At 35.1% G+C, this 21652-nt stretch overlaps 2 protein-coding genes across 5 annotated transcripts in view; both read left to right on the forward strand.

Moving 5' to 3' along the window:
* The window catches only part of LOC144977085 (putative phospholipid-transporting ATPase IIB), a 79970-nt gene that overhangs the window by 19518 nt on the left and 38800 nt on the right, over positions 1–21652 (forward strand). For all 4 annotated transcript variants that reach the window (XM_078921847.1, XM_078921844.1, XM_078921845.1 and 1 more), the window contains 2 exons: positions 7495–7689; positions 8223–8376. In XM_078921847.1, the coding sequence (XP_078777973.1) occupies positions 7495–7689; positions 8223–8376 (349 nt within the window). The remainder of the gene's footprint in view (positions 1–7494; positions 7690–8222; positions 8377–21652) is intronic.
* On the forward strand, positions 9835–21629 carry LOC144976118 (uncharacterized). The gene is made up of 5 exons (XM_078920300.1): positions 9835–10362; positions 10785–10871; positions 12033–12094; positions 12912–13128; positions 21601–21629. The coding sequence occupies exons 1-5, from the start codon at positions 10299–10301 to the stop codon at positions 21627–21629; spliced, it is 459 nt and encodes a 152-aa protein (XP_078776426.1). The 5' UTR covers positions 9835–10298.

Here is a 21652-nt window from a genome sequence, read left to right on the forward strand (position 1 = left end):
CTGCCGAATACAGACATAAATAACACGTATGATTTTTCATTTTGGTCAGAAAACGTTTGCCTCCTAAGTACTTATAGTTTGTGTGTGTGTGTGTGTGTGTGTGTGAGAGAGAGAGAGAGAGAGAGAGAGAGGGAGGGAGAGAGAGAGAGAGAGAGAGAGATAGAGAGAGAGAGAGAAGGGGGGCGGGGGAGGCTAACAACACCGCTGTTCCCTTGTGTGAATTTGTGCTCATGTGCGTCGTTCTATATTTACATGATTAATTTAATTGATTTATTTATTTACTTGTGGAGAATCCGCAATGTTTGCAGAGGAATAAAGGCTATTAGGAACAGGCGGTCATCTATTATACTTATTATAATACTTTATTTTATTTTTATATTTGCCGGTAATTCTCTGGTCGATGATAAAAACTTAACATTGGTTTTACGGAACAATATTGATCCACAACATTATTTAAACAAATAATAGTAAACTTTTGAGCTTTTATATGTGTGTGTGTTTTTGTTTTTGTTTGTTTGTTTGTTTGGGGTTTTTTTTTTCCTTCTCACCTTAGCCTTAGACCTAAGCGTGCGAAAAGTGATCAATGTTACAATGCGGCTATGTAGTCCTGTGGTATGACACTCGCTTTCGGATCAGAAGGGTCCTGGGTTCGAGCTTCGCTCGGCTCGGCGCATATCTGAGTCATTGGAAAAGGCTCTTTACTCACATTCTCTCACTTTACTCAGGTGTAAAACGAATACCTGGCCGTTAACAGCGTTGTGTCTGTCGGAAAAAAAATATATTATGGTTGTATCGTCTCACAGGCGTCATGTCTCATTCTACATACATGTTACGTGTTGCTGTTGGCCAGGGACCATTTGTAAAGCGCTTTGAGCACGTTTAGTGGATATTGCGCTATATAAAAGATCAATTTTAAAAAATAAATTAGAAAGATTATCATTACTTGATAGTATCAAGAGATATTTAAAATTACGCCACCAATTTTTGTTGTGGATGTGCTAGATTTGCTTAGAATAAATTATAATCGTTACGAAAGTCATATGTCAAAAAGGACTGAGTATTACGACCTAGCAGATTTTCTTCGTATTAATTTGAGTCAACGGATGATAGAATTAGCTTGAAATAAAAAGAAGTTTTACAAGCTACTCGTAAACATTCACTCTGTAAAAAATAGTTTTATAATTCTTAGATTTGCCAGTAATTCTGTGCTCAATGATTGAAAATTTTACATTGGCTGTTCGGAACCATGTTAGTCCCCAACCCTATTTTTGTAAAAATAATAAATTGGTCAAGAACAATAATACTTTTTGATAATTGAACTCGGCATCAGTGCATAAAGCGTATACATGCTCCATGGCAAAGCTACTTCAGTATTATAATTGTTACTCTCGTTAGGAGGACGCTTTCTATCAGTAACTTTTAATTCCCCCTCCCCACCTCAAATAGAATTAGGCTATATTATGTCTTTATTTTAAAAAAGGCGACTAAGGCATTTCTAAGATTTTCATTCCGAAAGTCCGGTCATGTATCCCGAAATATGATGCCATGACTAAGAATTATTGTTTAATCTGATCAAACACATACTTTTAAAGCCAGTCAAATAGTGATAGTGATCTTTTCATGGTCAAAGCCTCTTATGTACAGTTTGACCAAGGGGAACGGTAAATCGCTCAAGTGCCCTCAAAGTCTCTCATCTCAAAGTCGAATGTCCATAAACGAAGTGACTAGAAAGTACCAGAAGACATATATATATAGAATAAAAATGACGCGGCGGCGATGGGGGCTCGAACCCGCGACCTTACTGGTACGGCGGAGTTGTACCAGTAAGGTCGCGTGTCCGAGCCCCCATCGCCGCCGCCGCGAAATTTTTATTCTCTGTTGTCTTCTGGCACTTTCCTAGTCACTTCATTTCTTGTTATTATCAACATAATGCCGGCTCCACACATTTTTCTGAAATAATGTGCACGAATGCAACCTGGCAAAGATAATGTTTCTTTTATCCGGTCAAATGCTCTTGAAAGAATAAAAGTTGGTTTGTTTTTTTTTTTTGTTTTTTTTTTGTTTGTTTTTTTTTTTTTGTTTGGGGGGGGGGGGGGGTTCGTTTTTTAATTATTTTTTTTATCACGTGCATCAAGTTTCGCCTGTTATTGAGCAAAGACACCAAGAGTTTCGGTCCCTCTGATCTTTAGCTGTCTGGGTAAATCGGTTTTCTCACATCTCACATTTCTGAAATAATTAATTAAGAGAAAAAAAGAAAAAAATTAAAAAACGAGTGTAAGGTGGCATAGAAAAAGAAGGAGGAGGAGAAGGTTATCTAGAAGAGAGACCACACAAATCGGTTACAAGTCATGATTTAATTGATTATCAAAATTACAATTGTCCATGATAATGATTTCTAACATTTGATCACACTGTGAGTGCGCTCCCATCCCTTCTACAATTACCCGCTTAGAGATTGTCGCCTGAGAGGACATTTTGGTACCTTCCGCTCCCCCCACCACCACCACCACACACTCACACACACTTTAAATCGTTCCCTGTCAATAACCGTCATAATATTTTTCAAAGAAGGGATGTTATTATATTTTCAAAAAATAGTATACAACCATTGGAATGCGTGTTGGGTCATGGATGCTGGCAATAATACTCGTAGAAATAGAACTATAGAATGAGAAGGTATATATAACAGTAAGTAATACTGACAATAATGTGTGTATTCATAGATTATTAGCGATTGTGCATTCGTTTAAGTTCCTAACTCTTCTTGGTTCATGTGGCAGGCTTCGGATACTGCATGAATTATCTCTCCCCATAACCATGGTTGTTATATATTAATTATTGCGCTGCCTGCTGTTTGTGTCAATTGTTGGTTGTGATAATGAGCGATACGCTTGAGACAGCCTGCAATTATTATAATGGCAATAGCCCCCTACATGCATAACAATGGCAGTAAAGACCATGTTTGCTCAGACCGTGCCTTTCGCCGGGTTGTTGGTTATTTAGAATGGTGCACGTCCAGACCTGCCTAGCACTACGAAAATATCGTAGAAATACGAATGTTTGGCTCCAGCTACAGGGCTTCATCGGTCTCTTTGACTCAATGTATTTTGTTGAAAAGGAAAGTTAAGCTCAGTAGAACCTATATTCAGGACTTATGAGCATTTTTGGACCATGATATGCTGAGAGAGAGAGAGAGAGAGAGAGAGAGAGAGAGAGAGAGAGAGAGAGAGAGAGAGAGAGAGAGAGAGAGAGAGAGAGCAAAGTGTTTATTTGTAAAGCTATTTAAATTGATTTTTTTTCCCCCTTGGAATTTACGATTTTTTGAAATTTCCAGTCGGTAGCTATGACACGCCTAGGGTGTTTGATTAGTACCGGCTTTTATCATTAGTGCTGATGGTAAATGTACCGACCAGCCTCTACTCATATCATGTGGTTTGAAAGGCTTTTTATATTTATGTTTTGATTTTCTGCGCCTTTATCATGCCTCATTTTGAACAGGCGTGCATGATACAGTGCCAGACAAAGCAGAAAGAGAAATACAAGAAACATGTCGACCTGAATAAATTGTGTGCATAAATTTCATTAAATTGGTTTGGTTGTCTTAAAAACTTGCAGCATTTATTATACTGTCGGCTACAGACAGACTTCTGAACTTTTCCAGGTTAATGCTTTTTATCGCACCCAATATATATATATATATACTCATAAAAAGTGAATATATTATTAAGAGCTGTATCTCCTATCTGTTTGTGGCTTTTACACGGATCAATAGGAATACAACAAAACGGATTGGTAAAATCCGAATCAATACATTCCTGTGGTAACACATGTCATTGATTTAATTTATACGCATCTGGGTGGTTGGACGGATGGATTAGTTCGTCGACTGCAGTGGTTTCCTACAGTGAAGTCCACCGTGCGTAGACCTCCAGCTTAGGCGAGCCCCTTCCCCCCCCCCCCCCCCCCCAAAAAAAAAAAAAAGAACTAGAAAAGAACACCCCCCCCCCTCCACTCAAAAAAACAAACATAAAACAAAAACGTTTACATGTATACCTCTCTTAACTCTAAGCTATATCTTTTTTTTCCTTTTTTGTTTTGTTTTGGTTTTTGTTTTGTATTTTGGGACGGGCGTGGGGGGGGGGGGGGGGTGCGGGGGTTCGTGTGGATTATATATACTTGGCTGTATATATATGTGTGTGTGTGTGTTTTCTTATTTTTATTTAGGTTTACACCACTTTGGTATATAAGCCCGAAATGCTAATAAATGGAAACGTTATTATGTTGATTTTAGAGTAGCCCTTATTCACCACCCCCTCCCCCCATCCCCCTTTCCAGCTTGCAGTTATTTTAAATTGTAAAAATAGTTACTTCATGATTCGTGCATATATTGTAAAATTACAATTTTTATGATCTGTCTGTATTCTACTATCCCGTAATCATGATTTAGTTGTTAAATATTCACTTTTGCATAAAATTCTCGGTACGGTAATATTTTAAAATACTTATTTCTAATTAAAAAAACAAAAACAAAAAAACACGGATGTAATTTACTAAAAAGGAAAAAGATCGTTTTACGTTGCAATGGTCACCTCTCTCTCTCTCCCTCTCTCTCCCTCTCTCTCTCTCTCTCTCTCTCTCTCTCTCTCCCTCCCTCCCTCTCTCTCTCTCTCTCTCTCTCTCTTTCTCTCTCTCTCTCTCTCTCCCTCTCTCTTTCCTCTCCCTCTCTCTCTCTCTCTCTCTCTCTCTCTCTCTTCTCTCTCTCTCTCTCTCTCTCTCTCTCCCTCTCTCTCTCCCTCTCTCTCTCTCTCTCTCTCTCTCTCTCTCTCTCTCTCTCTCTCTCTCTCTCTTTCTTTCTTTCTTTCTCCCCTCCCCACTCTTCTCCCTAGCATGATTTTATCAAACAGTATATTCTTCAATAAAATATTTACCAAATTATTTAAACTCATTTCGTTTTGGGGTTCAATTTCAAATGATTTCCATAACTGAAATAGTGGTGGCGATTGTAACCTATGAATTGAGACACAGTCTCTCTTAATTTTATGTCTTAATGCTACCAAGTCGAATTTAAAAGGAATTAAGTTTCATTGTTATATAAATAGACCAGTTGTAACAAAAATGTACAATTATTGTCCTTCTAGGTAATTTATTATCATTATTATTATTATTATTATTATTATTATTATTATTATTATTATTATTATTATTATTATTATTATTATTATTATTATTATTATTATTATTATTATTATTATATCTTTTCTTGTCATAATAATTGTTATTTCCATCGTCCGAATCAACACAAGACAGGAACTATGAATTGAAATGGAAAATGTGATTATCTCACTGCATCTAATGCCTTCTTTGTCTATTAAGTTAGACTCTTTTCAATATTGGATACCTTTACCTATAAAGTTCTTGTATCTGTATTCAATGATTTTTAGTATTTTTCTTTTTAAAACGTTACAGTTAGATCTTTTTATAAAGTTTATGTAATGTTAAATACCTTTCAATTTTATTTTCATGACACTGAGTTGCAGTGTTTTTAAGATTCGTTGTTTTCAATTATGAAAACCATAAATTCATTTTACATAGTGATTTTCAATAAAGGACGCAATTGAAAATCACAAGTCCCTGCTTTAAGTCAGATATTTGTCATGCACAAATCATGACCCTGCAATAAATTACTTCTTTCCTCACCTAAAGTGGCTATACAATTTATATGTATGATATTCATGAAAAAATAGTGGGATTCAACTGGAAACATACTTTTCTCACATCTTGTGTACTAAACCTGTTGTTAAAAACACAAAAGTTTAAGTTCTTTAGATGTCATGTTACACAGCTATGACCAAAGTATAGGAAATCTTATTATCATGCACATTGAATACAGCAACTAATATCGTACAGAATATTAATTCTTAAATGCCAATTAAGCTATTCATTTAAGTAATTCATTTCGACAAGCAAAATAAATAAAACATCAAAGTTTAATGAACGCTTAGGGAGGAATACGCTCTATAAATACTGTTCATGTCAGAACACAACCATTCGCTTGATTTATAGCAAGTTAATCAAATAGCATTTTACCAAGAGACAAAACATGAAAGGCTGCATGTCCCACCTTTGTGAATCAAATCCATATACCCCCCCCCCCCCCCCCCCCGCCCCTTTCCGCTTTTCCTCTTTCTTTCTCTTTTTCACATAAAACAAAAAGATTCAATTTCATTCTCCTTTCCCTCCTTATATATTTGTTTTTCCGTTTCTTGATAATCCGAGTACTGCAGGTTATGCAGGTCAAGTTTTCAAATAAGATAAATGAATTCCATTTATTCATCCCAAGGATCTTTTTAGAAACGACATAGGTTTCAGTCACAATGCAAACAGACAAACTAACCAATAGGGGCTAAGTATCTTGCTCATGGAAGAAACAAGCTGCTGACAGTGGGGCTGAAAACTGGGTACTCCCGATAGAAATACAATTCCTTAACCCTCTCCTTACGAACAAGAGCAAAATTGTCATCTTTCTTACTCAGATTTCTTTTGTTTATCCAAAAATATGAGAGTAATTTTTTGTTATGGCTCATAATTTTTTTTCTCTGTTTTCAAGATTATTTTTCTGTACAACACACAACCTTTGGAACAATACACCTAATCACCTATTGCTTTTGAGATTTGGTAAAGAAAGTTTTTTTAATTTTTTTATATTTTTTTGGGCTTACTTTTGTATGATGTTTAAGGAAAATCATGATAATGGTTGTTAAGGAGAGTTAACCACTCAGCTATCATTGTAAATTCTGCACAAACATTGAAAAGACATTCTCAAAAATATGGAGTTGAATTTGCTGTTAGGAATTTAGATCTGCATCAAAAAGGAAAAAAGAAAATACTTAAAGTTAAATAAAAACATTGTTATCTTGGATTACGTAATGAGCAAAAACGGAATAGGGATGGTGGAAGAGCTTTGCTATGAAAGATAATTAAAATAATTTTTCAACTGAAGTTCATTTAAAAAATCATCTCTGCTGCATATTACGCGGCTTAATTGTGATGTGAAATGAGAACATCAATCTTTTCAAAATTATAGTTTTCCCTCCCTCACACTCCCTGCCCCACCCCCTTCTGGTATGAGACCAATCCATGGTTATCCATTCATAATATGACATTACATTGTATTGAATTGTACTATTATGCTCCTTTGGTGAACTATTCATATATTTTGTCATATGAAGCGTGTTGAATCTCTGTCTCTTGTTAAATTGAAGCCTAAAATTTAAACGATTTGAACAGCTATTTTGTCACAAAAGTGCAAACTGCTTTGTTTACCTAAATTTGTTTGGGTTTTTTGGGGTTTTTTTTTGGTGATTATTAAATGCTTATCAAATAATCCCTCAGTTATATGACATGGCTACTCTGCTGGTATTTGATATCAGGGACATTGATGTTTTCCATATTCCTGATGATATTAACTGATTCATTAAATTTCTCTATTTTTAGACTAGCATCGTTAGATGCTTTAGATGAGGAGGAAGACGAGGGCGGTGCTTGCCTCGACACATCACCACTGATGTGTGGCGGTGACAGCTTTGACATCATGGATGAAAATGACCGATTGGTCAATGAAAGGCGGCGCAGGAGGTCAAGGGGTTTCTTTCACTTCCTGACCAATGGATGGTCAAACCTGTGCTCGTTGTAAGTTTTTTTTATTAATAATTGATGTTGATGATAATGATCATGGTGATGGTAATGATGTTGCTGATGATAATAATTTATTAATGTCTATGAATTCAAGTTTTATATCCTCAAGATTTCCTTAGTTATGGAGTCGTTTCTGATGGCACAGCACTCACTGCATAGGCCAATGTGCATCTCAGATGCAGCTAAAATATTTTCTGACTCGCTTTTAAATCCAGCAGTGATTTATTAGATGGAGGGGGGGGGGGGGGGGAAACTAGGGGTTGTGAGTAAGCTGTAGATGTCCTTATTTTAAAAGGTAGATGCACTTATTTGTTTTACCTCATGTTTAAATAGTGTACAATTTGTATTAAAAAAATTAATGAAAAAATTTAAAAAAAACTCTGACAAGACTTTCATTTTCAATTTCCCTCTTCATTCCAACTCACTTTTACTTTTGTTGTAATTTTTAATTTGTTTTGTGTGATGAATACTTTCTCCAAGGAGTCATGAGTATTGCCTCGATGCGATTCTTCATTTTATTGTTTTAGGTGTTGCTCCCGTTTTTTCTCTCTTTGTTGCCGAGAGAAGGAGCTTCGTGATCGCACCATTCATTTTGGTGTGGGCCAATCCACCACCACAGAGAAATACCCTCGCAATGTCATACGTAACCAAAAATACAGTATTATTACTTTTATACCAAAGGTAAGTACCCCTTCATTTTATCTATTCATTATCGACAATCAGTGTTTTGAAATTTGAACTTGTAGACTTGAACACCCTAGGCTCATCTAGACTTAGCTGTACTAGAAATAACATAAAAGGGCTGTAAAATTAAAATTGAAATTCCAGAAATAATGACCAAGTTATAAGCATCATTTTTTTCTTTATAACAGTCCTTGTGAAAATATGAAAGTGAAAATTGGGCAGTAGTATAATTGGTTCATGATAAAAAAATCAGAAAAATTTGAGTAATGGACAACAAAACAGTAATAAAATACCGGAAAATAATTCAAAAAAAAAAATATGGGAAACATGTTAATCTGTGCAGCATTCAGGTCTGAAATATGATCTACATTCAAGAAGGTTGATTTTTGGAGAGACTTTTTTTAAAAAAAACTCTAAATACACAAATTTACAGGCATTTATAGCTTTGTAAGTCTTCTATTACCCTTGCTAGGAAGTGGCTATTTCAATAAATTTTCTCTACTGCCAGCAAACGAAACTCGTACTATCATCCAAATCAGTCCATCAAAATCATATGAACTCGATCCCACCCCCAAAGAGAATGTTTGGATGACATACTACCCTATATAACTGATATAATTAAGCATTCGCTCCTCACCGGTACGGTACCGAGCATGTTCAAAGGGGCCATAGTTGAACCTTTATTTAAAAAGCCTGAACTCAATATCAAGGAGTTAAAAACTTATCATCCTGTCTCAAACTTGCCATTTGACTTTGATAATTTTGCTCAAATGCCATGTGTATATATACATATATATATATATATATATATATATATATATATATATATATATATATATATATATATATATATATATATATATGTATTAATACCGGATAGGGAGACTTTTGGTACCCCTATTAGTTCATTTTACAGTACTTTACCAATAGGGAGACCAAAATCCGGTCCCCTATTGATTTGACCTCTAGCACATTCACTTTTCTATTTTTAGTTTAAAGTTGTCAACCCAACCGTCAAGGATATATAATTGTAAATCATAGTATTGAAGTTATTTGTTAAACACCACAGTAAGAAGAGTTATGCCTAAATTTTCACGTTGGTCAATAAGGTGACCGCCTGAAAAAAGTACAATAGGGGTACCAGTGTTTTCATCGATATATTTCAATAGTGAGGCAATATATCTTTCCGAAATTTTCTCTAAAATTCTAGAGCATTATATGGATTTTTTATAGTAATGAAAACCTAATATAAAATTGTGTGAAAGTTGATGAACTGAGGAATGAACAAGATATACGAATTATAATCTATTTTTAGAAACAGATTTATCGAATCTTGGTCCGGATTCTTATCTTGGTGACAAGAGACAAGCAAACATAGTAACTCTTTTTTTCGTGAAACGTATGTTTAGTCAATTTCGCGCATAAAGAGGCACTCGGCACTCACTCACTCCGCAAGTCAGTAGTAGGTAGGTGGTTATCAGTTATCAGCTTTAATTCTTAGTCAAACGCTTCATCAAACCCATTATTGAGTAGCATGTTGATGCCTGATGCCAGTTGAAGCCATCTCGACGTCGTGAAATGGAGCATCTTCTGTCATAGCAGTAGAATCGTCAGATGCCGCATTTAAATCCTCCATTCCAGGCGTTGCTGTTGCCATATCGATCTTCGAAATGATTTGGTCTAGACGTCAAGTTGACCCGTTCTATGTCTGAAGAGATTTTAAAGTGCAATACCTAACATTATATCTTGATCTACAAAAGAGTCTTTTTAAATGAACCGCTGTGTTTCTATATTTTTCAAGAACCAATGATTATCTGATAACCACTGACAATTGACTTGCGGAGAGAGTGGCCGACGGACGTCCTCTCTATAGCCGCAAGTATTTTTTCGTCACTTGCTGAGTTCCAAACTAGACGTCTATGGCATCGTGGGGTAAATTGATGCTGGAGGCATCATTGAAGAGACACCGAGATAATTTAAATGGTAAGTTATTGGCCATTCTTATTACATCACTGTTGATTTAAGATTTTCAATAGGGTAGACATCACAATCACACACACACCGATTGATGATTGTCACTTGTCAGTCAGTCATTTGGAAGTGGAGTCAGATAATTCGGGAACTTCTGTAGACTGTAGATTCACACTAGTGAGTAAGATCTGTCGTTTACTACTACTACTACTACTACTACCACTACTACTTTTAGTTTTAGCTTTATCCAACTCAACACTTCTCGTGTTTATTTTATTTTGGCAAAACTAGAATGGATTTTTGAAAAGAATATAAAATAATTTAAACTTAAACCTGTCTTTGCATCTTGCTTTATGCATACAGTATGCCATATCACAGCCATCACAAAATCATAGTTTAATGTTGAGAATATGCTATTTCTTTTGTAACTTCAGATCAGAGAGATTTGAGCTTTAAAAATCCTGAAAAATGTCTTGCTGTCAATCCAGACAACCCTTTTGATGTGATCTATGATGTTAATGGTAAGAATGTAATTTGATGAGGAAATGAATAACATTTAGGTACACATAGTTTGCTTTTTTTTTTTTTTTTTTTGAGTCATGATGTGTAATACTATTACAGTCCACTCCGGATAATTGCAACTCGTTTAATCGCAACTTTCGGTTAATCACAATATTTCCTAAGCAATGGAAATAATTCTATATAAAAGTCACTGGTTAATTGCAACAAACTTCGGTTTTTTAAAAAGTGGTAAATTCAAGAAATCAAACAGTATATCATGATTAAATTTCATCATGGATGAAATCGTGACAGGTTGAAGAATCGAGAGTGAGCAGGATTTAATGCTACAGTAGTGTGTCACCACTCTGTTAGAGTCGAAAGAGGGCGGGGCTCTGCAGTATGGGTTTGTGACGTCATCGGTGGCCATTAAATAGAAGAGGGGTGGGGCTGGTCATAATCTTGACAACAGGTTATAAATGACAGTTATAAAGAGAGACTGAGCGATATCCTTTGTTTTAGGATTAACAACTGTGCATTGTGACCAACGAGTTTGGTGAGAGCTTATTGTCTCTCATTAAGGCTAATCTCTTTAACTCTGACAAATGTTGAATTGTTGAGAAAAAAGATTGAAACTTCTTCCAATCTGAATAAGATATCGGCTTGCTTCATAGCTGCTTTTGGTTGACAAATCTACACGGGGCTGCCATATGGTTTTTGTTTCAATCAAATTGCTCTGTATGTGGTGGACTAAGAATATTATTTACTGGTTTGAGTTGACAATAAATGTGTAAAATGTTGAAATAGTGGACAGGAAACTGAATTTCGGTTAATCCCAACATTTTCGATGATCCCAAGGTATTGCGATTATCCTAAGTGGACTGTACCTGAATCTTGAACGAAAAACTATCATATGGATATGATTATAGACAGATTGGTTTCTGGAATTATATTTCCGTCCTCCCTTGCCAACTCTGACGTTCTTGAAATTTAAAAGAAAATAGCCAGAAGGTTTCGGACTTAATTTTCTTTTTTTTTCCAAAGGACAATAGTCATAAGGTAAATAATTTTTAAAAAATCCTTTTACAGCACAAGATGGCATGATTTTTTGTTTAAGAGTTTAGAGAAAAACTTGCACATGATAGTCTTCAGCTTTTTTTTTGTTGTTTTTATTTTCTATATAGACTCCAACTCAGAGCCTGAAAGTGATGCAGAACAAAGTTCCATATCACATGATTCATTTGTGGTAAGTATGTACATTAAAATAAAATCATAACATTTGTATAGCGTTTATCCACAGTTGGCACCATGCTCAAAATGCTTCACATCAACATATTTTGTGGTGGACAAAACACATTTGCCACAAAAGATGAGACCTGCAGTCTGTTAGGCGCAATACAATATTTCAGGACAAGGACAACACTGTTTTACACCAGTGAGATCTCCTAGTTTTTTGTTGTTAAAAATTTTTCTTTGCAGTGGACTTCGCCAACAATAACACTATTTTAAACCTTCCTCGTTATATTTTGAAGTGATATTCATTGATGAGCCATTCACATTTGAAGTCGTTTGTTTTTTTATTTGACAAAATGTGAAAATGATGCGTTTCCAGGAAAAATTAAAATAGCTTCTGTTGGGATTATACTTTTGATCTCGCATTTTGTCCAAATTCTCTTGCATCGTAATGTTTATCAACTTTTTTTGTTAACTATATTGCAGTTGCAAGGTTAGGAAGTTCATATTGTTGCAATGACAACCGTTTATATGTCCAGAATCGTAGTGATATAAAAAATTGTTTTGTAGTTGTTGGTCCTGGTGTAGGATTTAAAGAGTTGGTTAAAAACGGTTTACTGAAACCCTGGTTGGTGTATCTATATTTATCCAAGCACAGTTGAACATATTAAATACTTAGACAATATGTCTGCCTTTCTCAACTCTTTTTTATTATACTTGCATTATTAACCAGCTAATTGTTTAGTTGGATTATTAAACAATGGCTCTTCATGTTTATTGTCAACATGAATAAATTGATTGATCTGTCATCTTTTCCACAAAATATACAGGGTCCCGATTTTGTTGCTGACTCCGAGTCTGATTCCTCTACGTACTCTGTGAGGTACCCAATGCTGAGTACATCATTGTCTTTGGAACCTAGTGCTCATTCCCCAACTCAGTCAGAGCCTCATCCACAACTATCACAGACTGAACCTCGTTGCCAGTCTGGGACCCAGGTTCAACCCGAATGCTATACACTTGCAAACCAACGTGTTACGTGCAATGGTGAGTCATTTTTTTGTCATTCTTCTCCTTTGATATTTGTGGGATCAATTTTAATTTACCCATTCCTTTTAAAAGAAAACTTCCACCCCCTCCATGGTGCTGCATTTGTGTTATTGCATTTTTTTTCTGTTTTGGCAGTGCTGCGTCGCAAAATACGCTACCATTTACATAACAAGCACAAATCCAAATTTGATAGGGTGGACATCTTAGAATCTGAAACCCCAATGTGTGAGTGATATCAGTGAAACCAGCCATAAAAATGTTCATGTTTATTTTATTGGGTTTTTTTTTTGTCTGTAATAGACTTAAATTGCTTGTATTGTAAGTGTTAAAATGGTTTTTTTGTTACAACCCATCTATATATTAAAACTGTTTCTTTGTATTTCTATGATGCTTAAGGCTTTTTTTTCACAGACCAGCTGGAAACTTAACGAGAATCAGAGTAGATAACATTTTTATTAATCTTGCAACCTAAACAGTATATGATGATTGGGAGCATTTAAAGAAAAGCACATTTTCTTTTTAATTTGTCGGTACTAAAATTATACTTTGATAATGCCTGCTGTGCTACAAACCCTTTTGACTTCCAGGTTCAATATTTTTCTTTATTCTAAAATTCTTGGGTTTCCTTTCAATGACAACTGAGATCATTAAAATTCAGCTCACAACATGATGTGTGTAGATTTGATGAAAACATATGTTCGAGTTGAGAAGCAGTGTTCACGAACTTGCTGATCGTTTTTACTAGCATTTATTTTCCTAACTTACCTGTATCAATTAACAAAGGCAAGACTCAAATATTTTCTATCTGAACAGTGTGTTTGTTATTGAAATATTTCCGGCATATACATGTCATATTTCATTCCCACAAAATATAAATCAGGATTAAGTTGTCTGGGCATCAGCATCGTTCAGGCAGTTGGGGGGAAGTCTTTAAGGAATTAATGAAGCCGATGCTCAACCGGTCTGGAGGACGTTTGATTGATGTCGGCTGTTTGTTCTGCCAGCCGGTGATGTTTTCTCACTCCCTCAATGACAAAGAAAGTCATTGTTATGACTATGAACTATAGTCTATTATTACTTTTGTTACTATATTAATTGTTACTTATAGCCGCTACTGTTATTATTATTATTATTATTATTATTATTATTATTATTATTATTATTATTATTATTATTATTATTATTATTATTATTATTATTTGATATTGCCTTCATTGCATTCTATTACTATTATTGATATAATTAATTTCTGATTGTTGTAAATAATTTATGTGAATTGAATTTTGTCGATTGGCCAAGGGCCTACAATAAACTTAAATGAAATGTTAGTCTTTGGATAGGACTTGGGTCTATTCTTGATTGCTTTTCCGCCTGGGTCGAGTGAAGCATTTGGAGTAAATTTTGTTGCTCAACGTAAAAAGCATGACGCTTACCATTCCGCTGATACTGATACCTCCAAGGGGTGGTTGGGGAAAAACCTAAAATTCTTTTGACATTCTGTCTGATTTTTCGCTGAAACAACAAAGGACAATCTATGTATTCAGATGAGACTTCAATGTGTTACTATTCCGATTTATGTTCATATTTTGATTATAATGAAGAGGGAACCCTGAACCAGTGAAGTGGGTGGATTGATCTATTTATTTCTATTTCAAAACAAAAATATGGCGTCTTTTCACTGGATTTGTTATGTGGCAGAGGTCTCCACAAATCTAACATACCTCTTCCAAAGGAATAGATGGTAGAAAAGTATATAACAAGAAGGAATTATGACAGTTACTTGTCCAGGCCTTAAATATTTGGAATGCTATTCCTCTCTATCGCTGTCATGTAGCTGATGTGCATATGATCTGTCTATTGATTTATTTTCATAGTTCATAGCATGATGTGCTTTATTTTCTTCTTTTTTTTCCAGAGAAATACAAAAAGCCAAGGAGACCCTGTCCATACTGTGGACAGTTGCAAACAAAACTCTCAAGGCATTTGATGAGGAAACACAAAGATGAGACAGAAGTTACAGAGGCCATGAAACAGCCTGTAAAGGAAAGGGATAGAACAATGGATTATCTCAAGAAAAAGGGCATTTTTTATTCAAACACTAGAAACAATTCAATAGTTATGCGTGAGAGAGCACAAGGGTCACATGAAGTTGTTATGTGTGCTGGCTGTAAGGGGTTTTACTCTGGACGAAGGGTTTATGAACACAAAAAGAAATGTAGTACTGAGCATGCTCTGTGTACTGGGGTTGTAAAATTTTATCCCGTGGCTCCCAATGCAAGTAAAGAAATAAAGGAGAATATTCTTGACAAATTTCGGAATGATGAAGTGGGAAATTTGTGTCGATCAGACAAAGCTATAGTATTGTTAGGAACAAAATTGTGGAGTAAAAGTTCAAAGAAGGAGAGAAAAGTTATAATGAGTGATTTACGCATCTTAGGAAATTTGATTTTAAAAACTAGGAAGAGAACGAATCAACCTTCTTTCTCTGGAGAGGACGTGGTGAAGCGTTGTAACTTTAATGAAATATCGCAAACCATTTCTGAAATGACTTTGAAAGAGGATGGGACATTGAAAGCAGGCTTGAAGCTTTCAATTGGATTTATATTGAAAAAGTTAATTAATTTCTTAAAAGGGGAATATATAATGCAAAACAAAATGGAAGAATCCGCAGAGATAGATTTGTTCAAAGCTGTCCTGGATTATAATTGGGATAGTATTTTTTTTACAGCCAGAGTTCAATGTGAAGCAAAGAGAACAAATTTGAGAAAACCCAAAGAGATGCCATTAGAGAATGATATAAAGAAGCTACGGCAATTTATTACTGAAGAGATGGTCCGTATTTGTGAGGATGATTATCAATTATTTGATTCACATATGTTTGTTAGGCTTCGCAATGTCATCGTAGCTAGGCTTACAATGTTTAATGCGAGGAGAGGCGGAGAACCCGCAAGGATGTTGTTAAAAGACTGGAATGATGCAGATTCAGGTGTATGGGTTGATCCCCAGCTTGTACAACATGTCACTGATCCTCTGGAAAAAGCGTTACTTGAGAAGTATAAGCTGGCCTATCAGTCTGGAAAGGGAAGCAAGATGTTGGTCCCTGTGTTGATACCCAATGACACAATTCAGCCTTTAAGGAAACTTGCACAGGAGCGTAAAGCTGTTGATATTTCAGACAACCCATTTCTTTTTCCAAATACAGGAATATCCAAAGATCATGTAAGTGGTTACATTGCCATCAAATATGTCACTTCCTTAGTAAAGGATTTAGAGAAACCCCAGTTGTTAATAGCTGATAAATTCAGGCACCGAGCTTCGACATTATTTGCCTTACTTGATGTCCCACAACACGAGAGAGATGTCTTCTATCGACATATGGGACACAGTGAATCAATCAATCAAAACATTTATCAGTGTCCACTTGCAATACGAGAAATAACAGAAGTTGGTCATTTTTTGGGTCAAATTGATAACTCAGCATCGGTCACTGGGGAAGGAAATTGTAACATTGAAACAAATGACTCTGTAGTGAATAGAGACTCAAATGCAAATTTTGGAACATCCATAGTAACAGCTGCAAATCAAGAAGAAATATTTGATGGTGAAGCAGGAGTGCCAAATCAGCTTACGTGTTCTTCAAAACAAACTGAACCCAAGAGGAATTCAAGCAAAAATCGGAGATACATGTCATGGTCAGATGAGGATACAGATAGAGTCAAGTCATATTTTAAAAACTTTGTCGAAGATGTTTCAGCACATGGTTCAAGGGGATCATTACCTAGAAAGTCTGAAATTATTCTGTTCTTAAAACACCACAGGGTATTTTCACAAAAAGGAATCCCTGAAGGTACACTAATTAGTTTGGTGAAGACAAAGATTTTTAATGAAAGAAATAAATATAGAAGGGAAAGAGCGTTTCAATCGGTGTAATGACAATCATGAATTTGATTTGTATTACATTCATTGTATTGTATAGTGTTATTGACATATTTTGGGGGTTTACAAAAACGTTTTATCTTTATATAGTACAATCTGTTCATCATTGCAATATCCTTTTTTATATTATATGAACATTCATTTGCTCAGCTTGAGAGACAAATGCTTTGTAGAACCATAGCTGTCAACCGTTCTGTTAAAAACGGATTTGTTCCGTATTTGACTTCCTGAGTCAGTAAGTGCTTATTTTTAGTTCAAAATCCGTATTTTGTAATTTTTGACTAATTTGTGGTAAAAAAGCCATGTGAGCCTAATGAATTATTATTATTGATCCATTATTATTACTATTACTACTACTACTATTGTTGTTATTATTATTATCATTATTATTGGTGTCCAGTGAGAGCATAATCTCCATTTGTGTAGCTCTTTAATTTGAATTATGCCTCTAACATAAATGATTTTCAACAATTAAAAAAGTTCCATTCGTTTATATGACGCCTGTATTTTACTCAAACCTTTCATAATGTATTGGAGATTTGCATAGGATATGGATGTTAGCCTCGATATACTTTGAATATTCTAAGACAGTATTGATACTTTCACTATTTGTTACAAATATTATTTTAATTAAGAATAAAATTAAATCCACCTTTTTGATTGGAAGGTATTCAATAAGAAAATCAATTGCTTATATTGATTAAAGATGACAATGATTATTTCCCTTTATTAATTTATGAAATATATAAATTTAATCCCTTTAAAAACATCTTCATCTGATTTTAATTTTTTTTTTTCAAGCAAGCTTTTGTAACGGTTTAGGTTCAAGAAAAATAAGTATACTCCATTTTTAGGTGTGTTTATCTTGTCAAAGTAAAGAAGTAGGAATTCTCTAATATTTAGAGGTGCATTTTACTATAACTACTATTATAGTATACTACTTAAAGACCATTATGTTGCATGAAAGAAAACATATATGCAATCGTCTACTTTTTATCTGAACTCACCTAATTTTTACCCCAAAACGCCCTCTCAAGTGATGTACCAGGTTGGTAGTTATGCATTTCTAACCATCTTAAGTTATTTCATTTATTTTACAATCGTGCTTCTTGTGTATTGGTCCTTATCAAAGTTGAGGCAGTTGAATTCTTTCTTTATATTGTCCGTTCTGAATTTTGATCTCATTGTGGAAAGCTCCTATAGCGGGCAGGGAGGTACACACTGTGTCTTCTATCCCCTTATATCTGTTTTCCAACATGCTTTCAGTCTTTGTCTTGGAATGAGATTACTTGTTTTTTTCCTGGCCCTCGCCGGAGTCCTAGCTGGGAGGGAAGCAGTCAAATGCATATTTATTGTTTTGGGAGATGATATTTTTTTCCTTGTAAATCATCTCTCTGTTATGTATTATTACTATATTTGTTATTTTTTAATGTATAATGTAAGCATTTGAGTGTGTTCCTCTTTGTTGGATTTTGTTCTTGTGTCCGGATAAGACTTATAGGTGATCTCAAACTTAGTACATTGGTGATACGCTCTTGGAATCTACATCTGATCCCTATTTGTTCCCAGTTCCCCTATGTCTTACTTTCTCTTGGATGCTTCAACTGTAATTCTAGAACTTTTTACTATCCAATTTTCTTCCTTTTTACTGGCGCTGATATAACCTAAATGTGTTGCAAGCGCCGTAAAACCCTTAAAAACAAAACAACAATCATTGTGGAAAGTGTCATTTTAACGATTCAAATGTGCTGGTACTAAACCCGATAATTGAGCAACATTTGGACTAGCCTCTGTCATCTCAAACTTGTTAGTGTTAGTAATAGTAATTAAAAAGGCTGACTTTTATATGTTGCGATTCGATGAAGGGGGGGGGGGGGCTTCGGCACACATCGCCCCTCATCCCGGGCAAAATGAGCGTTCCTTATTTTATTTTTGAAAAGTTGGCAGCTATGTAGAACTATCTGAAAGAATCAGATATGGCAGAATAAAAAGTCTTTCTACTAACCCTAACTTAATTGGCCAATGTAGCTTTATGTTCAGCATTTTCTAGATACCTAATGTAAATTTTCACTATTCTTTTTATGATAGTTTTAAGAGTTGCAATCTTTAGAGGTGACTGTCAAGAAATGACACCTCTGTGCATTTAATTTCATTCTTTCTTTATCCCCTCATCCTTAATCAGAATAATAATAATTAATAATGAAAAAAAATGCAGCAACGACAGCTTAGAACGGCATAAAGTGCTTAAGAATTATTTTTTTTGCATTAAACTTTATTCAAACGATTTTCAACACTTTTGCTTCACAGTTTATGCTTTTTAACAAATGCAATTAAGCAACTTACCAGCAACAACATATTGGTTTGTTATCATTTGAGGGTTTTATCAGTAAAACTGTTTCTATCCTTTTATGTTGCACTGTACACATAGCAAACTTCATGCTTTTATTTGGTGACCAAAGACTTATGTGATACAGTGGATGAATGTTTGTGATGGCTTTTGGAACTGAAATAAACCTGCAATATGATTTGTAGACTTCTATCGTTATGTATCATTTTTCGGTCAAATGTAAATGTAATTTTACACGAGCTTGATGTATCATAAAACCCACAATGAGCTCAACGTGCAGCTGGTAGTAGATTTATATGGACACGAACAACGTTGTTACAATTCAGTAACGTACTCCAATTAACACAAGTGAGACTGTAAATGAGACTTTTACAATGACTCTGCATCGCCACAAATATGGATTCGAACCCTGGCAACTCGGGCGTCAGACGAACTGTCTACCACGAAACCAAAGCAAGCATTGTGCAAGTTAAAGTGAATGAGATGTTGATTGAAGCCGTTCATTGTGTCCATCAGATCTGCTGTCCTATCCATCCAACTCCATTCACTCACTGGGTGGGGTTCCCGACTTCCCATAATGGGCAGGGACGTACTCGTTGCGTCTTCTATCCCCCTATGTCTGTTTTCCAACTTGTTTTCTGTCTTTGTCTCGGGATGGGATGGGATTACTTGGTTTTGTCCAGGACCTGGCTGGGAGGGAAACAGTCAAATGTATAGTTCGAGTTTTGGGAGATTATATTTTTCCCTTGTAAATCATCTGTCTGTTATGCTCTTTATTGTTTTGTTTACATATTATTTATGCTTTGTAAACATTTGAGTGTATCCCTCTTTGTTGGGACCTGTGCTTGTGTCTGAATGAGACGTTTAGGTGATCTCAAACTAAGTACTTTGATAGTGGGCTCTTGGAATCTACTGTTTCCTATTTGAAACAAATCCCCTTTGCCTTACTTTTTCTTGGGTGCTCTAATTGTAGTTCCAGAACTTTTTACTATCCCATTTTCTTCCTTTTTACTGGCGCTGATATGACCTTAATGTGTTGCAAGCGCCGTAAAACCCTTACAAACAAAACAAAACAAACCAAGTCCATTCAGTGGTATACAACAACAACAAATAAACTCCTCTGCCTGGTCCCTTCTATCTCTGATCTTAACCTGGGTCGTCAGGTTTCTAAAGGGGTCGGGGACTGCAAAAACAATGGCGCACGGAGCAACTGGGAATATTTTTTGCCGTGTTTGAGTCCCAGGTTATTTCCCTGAGCGCCCCTTCTGAGGGATGGACCTTCCCAGGAGTTAGTAAATGCGTTGCTCGGCCACTTCACTCTACGCACACTGGGATAAGCTTCGACACTATGGCCATGAAGCTCTTAATCTTAAGGACTTACTTTATTTTAGACAATTTGGTGGTAGCTCACTTGAAAATGCACTCTTAGGTATACACATATATAAACATATACTGGGCTCCCTAAAAGGGTTTTTTAATGTGGTCTCCCTAAAAACATGTTTTTACCAAATGTCTCCTTAAAGCTACAGAAACACTTAGTAAAACATTAGGGGGACCGAGTAATTTTCTATATACCATTGTGATCATCAAGCATCAGAATTGTGTTCATAAATCATTGTAGGGAATCAAACTATACTCATTTGAACAAAGATTGAACAGTTTAATCAATTTGAACAAGACATATGCTTGGTCCTCCAATTGGTGCATTTCACAGTGGTCACCTTAATAGTGGATTGATACTTATATATATATATATATATATATATATATATATATATATATATTTTGTGTGTCGCCTGCGTGTAGTAGAAGGTAATTGATGTTATATTTTCTTAGAATCTTAGTGAGTGGTTGTGTATATAATGTAAAGAGGATAGGTCCTAATACAGAACCTTGCGGGACTCCATATTTAAGGTTTCTGGTCTCCAGTATATCTTCTTTTACTCTCACTTCTTCTGTACATTGACTCTTTGACTTTCTTGAAATTAAAGTATATATTTTTTTTTCATAAATAAAAAGGTTAAAAGAAGACCAGTCAGATATTGGGTGACTCTATGTTTATATTATTTTGAAAAAATTTGAACTTGTATAATAATACTGACTTTTCAGGCTAAGTTACAGTGTTGCAGATAATTAATTGACTGCAGTTTTGATTCTTTAAGGAAAAGAATCCTTTTCTAATTTAGAAATATTCCCACCTTTCGGGCATAATTGAATTTTTTATTTTTTTAATTTTTT

Source organism: Berghia stephanieae, chromosome 7 (genome assembly GCF_034508935.2).
Source record: "Berghia stephanieae isolate SIO BIC M18660-M18661 chromosome 7, UCSD_Bste_1.3, whole genome shotgun sequence".
Lineage (NCBI taxonomy): Eukaryota > Metazoa > Mollusca > Gastropoda > Nudibranchia > Aeolidiidae > Berghia > Berghia stephanieae.